This window comes from Trichechus manatus, unplaced genomic scaffold (genome assembly GCF_000243295.1).
Source record: "Trichechus manatus latirostris isolate Lorelei unplaced genomic scaffold, TriManLat1.0 scaffold00009, whole genome shotgun sequence".
Lineage (NCBI taxonomy): Eukaryota > Metazoa > Chordata > Mammalia > Sirenia > Trichechidae > Trichechus > Trichechus manatus.
The window spans coordinates 4526584-4528057 of record NW_004443945.1 but is presented as its reverse complement, the minus strand read 5'-3'; the positions used below and the strand labels follow the sequence as shown (position 1 = coordinate 4528057).

Here is a 1474-nt window from a genome sequence, read left to right as displayed (position 1 = left end):
CCTTGGCATGGCCAGCAGGTGTGCACAGACCCCGGACATGAGGATTCCCCTGTTCCACCCCACATCCTTCAATTCCAGAGGACATGGAAATGCAAGGTGGTAAGAGGGAGGTGAAAGAGCCCTGGTGGCGCAGTGGTTAATAGCTCAGCTGCTAACCGAAAGGTGGGCGGTTCCAACCAAACAGCCTCTCTGTGAGAGAAAGATGTGGCAGACTGCTCCCATAAAGACCACAGCCTTGGAAACCCTATGGGGCAGGTTCTACTCTGTCCTACAGGGTTGCTATGAGTCAGAATTGACTTGATGGCAATGGGTTTAGGTTTGTTTTTTTTTTTAACAGGAAGGTTAGTGTAGTATTAACCTGTGTCCTTCAGATTTAAGTTTTAAAAAGTAAATCATTTTGTGATTTTCTAGTGGCACTTCTAACTATTATAAGTTCCACATCACTAACTACCCCTGAGGGCCACATGCAATAGTGTAAAGATTCCTTAAGACCCTTCCTGTAGGATTCTCTTTATTATCAGACCCCAGCTTCTGAAAGGACAGGTCATAGGGTTGGTGGTAGCAGGCCTGAGGGAAGTAGCAGCTACACTGCCCAGCCCGCTGCTGCCTGCCCCGTCTGGGCTGCAGTATACCCATCCTCCTTGTCCCAATTCCTCTCTGTGGCCATCCACCTCCCCTGCAACTGAGTGGCTTCTCCTCCTGACAGCCCAAGATGCCCTGGCCAGCAGGGCCCCCATGGACACACCTGGATCTGTTCACCCAGCCACTGGAATGCAATGAATCCTGGTTCCGTTCTGATGACAAAGAGTCCAAGTGCAAACTGCAGCCCAAGGCCCCAGGACACAGCCCTCCAGGATACCTGCCACAGATAAAAAGGTCCTAGTGAGCTCACCTCCTTGGGGCAGGGTGAGGGTAGAGGTCACTTTGGCCCTGTCTGTACGATGGGGGCTGGGCCCAGTCTGAGCCCTGGGGCTGCTGCCAGCGCTCAGACCCTCCCTGGGGTCCGGAATAAGCCACACTTTTGGCAGCAATGGGCCTGGGCAGTGGGCAGGGGTGGGACAAGGTCTAGACAAGGGCTGGTGTGAATCTGGACCAGCCTTGAGCATGCCATGGCACTTGGTCCCTGGTCAATGCTGGGTGGAGGGACCTGGAGTTGTGGCCTGGGGGCCTGGCCTCAGGACTTGGGCAGCAGCCTGTCCAGGGCCCAGCTCCTCTCTGGCTCTGACAAAACTGGGTCCATCTGCCTGAACCCTCCTCTTCTCTCCTCCAAAGGCTCTCAAGGACTCACCTCAGAAGAAGAGAGCTGGACACAGAAGGGCTCCTGTTCCCTCTGGGGCTTCAAACTGGTTCATTCCGGTTCAAACCCCTGCTGAGAATTTGCATTTCTGCCCTAGATATACTGAACCCGAATCTACATTTTAACAAGATCCCTGGGTGATTCTTATGTATAATAAATTTTGAGAATCATTGCTCT

The 1474-nt window shown here is 53.0% G+C and overlaps 1 protein-coding gene across 1 annotated transcript in view; it reads right to left on the bottom strand.

Annotated features, from left to right (window-relative positions):
• SLC28A1 (solute carrier family 28 member 1) overlaps window positions 1–1474 on the bottom strand; it is a 53313-nt gene that overhangs the window by 33535 nt on the left and 18304 nt on the right. Inside the window, 1 exon segment of the mRNA XM_004370813.1 lies at window positions 742–859. Within this exon segment, the coding sequence (XP_004370870.1) occupies window positions 742–859 (118 nt within the window).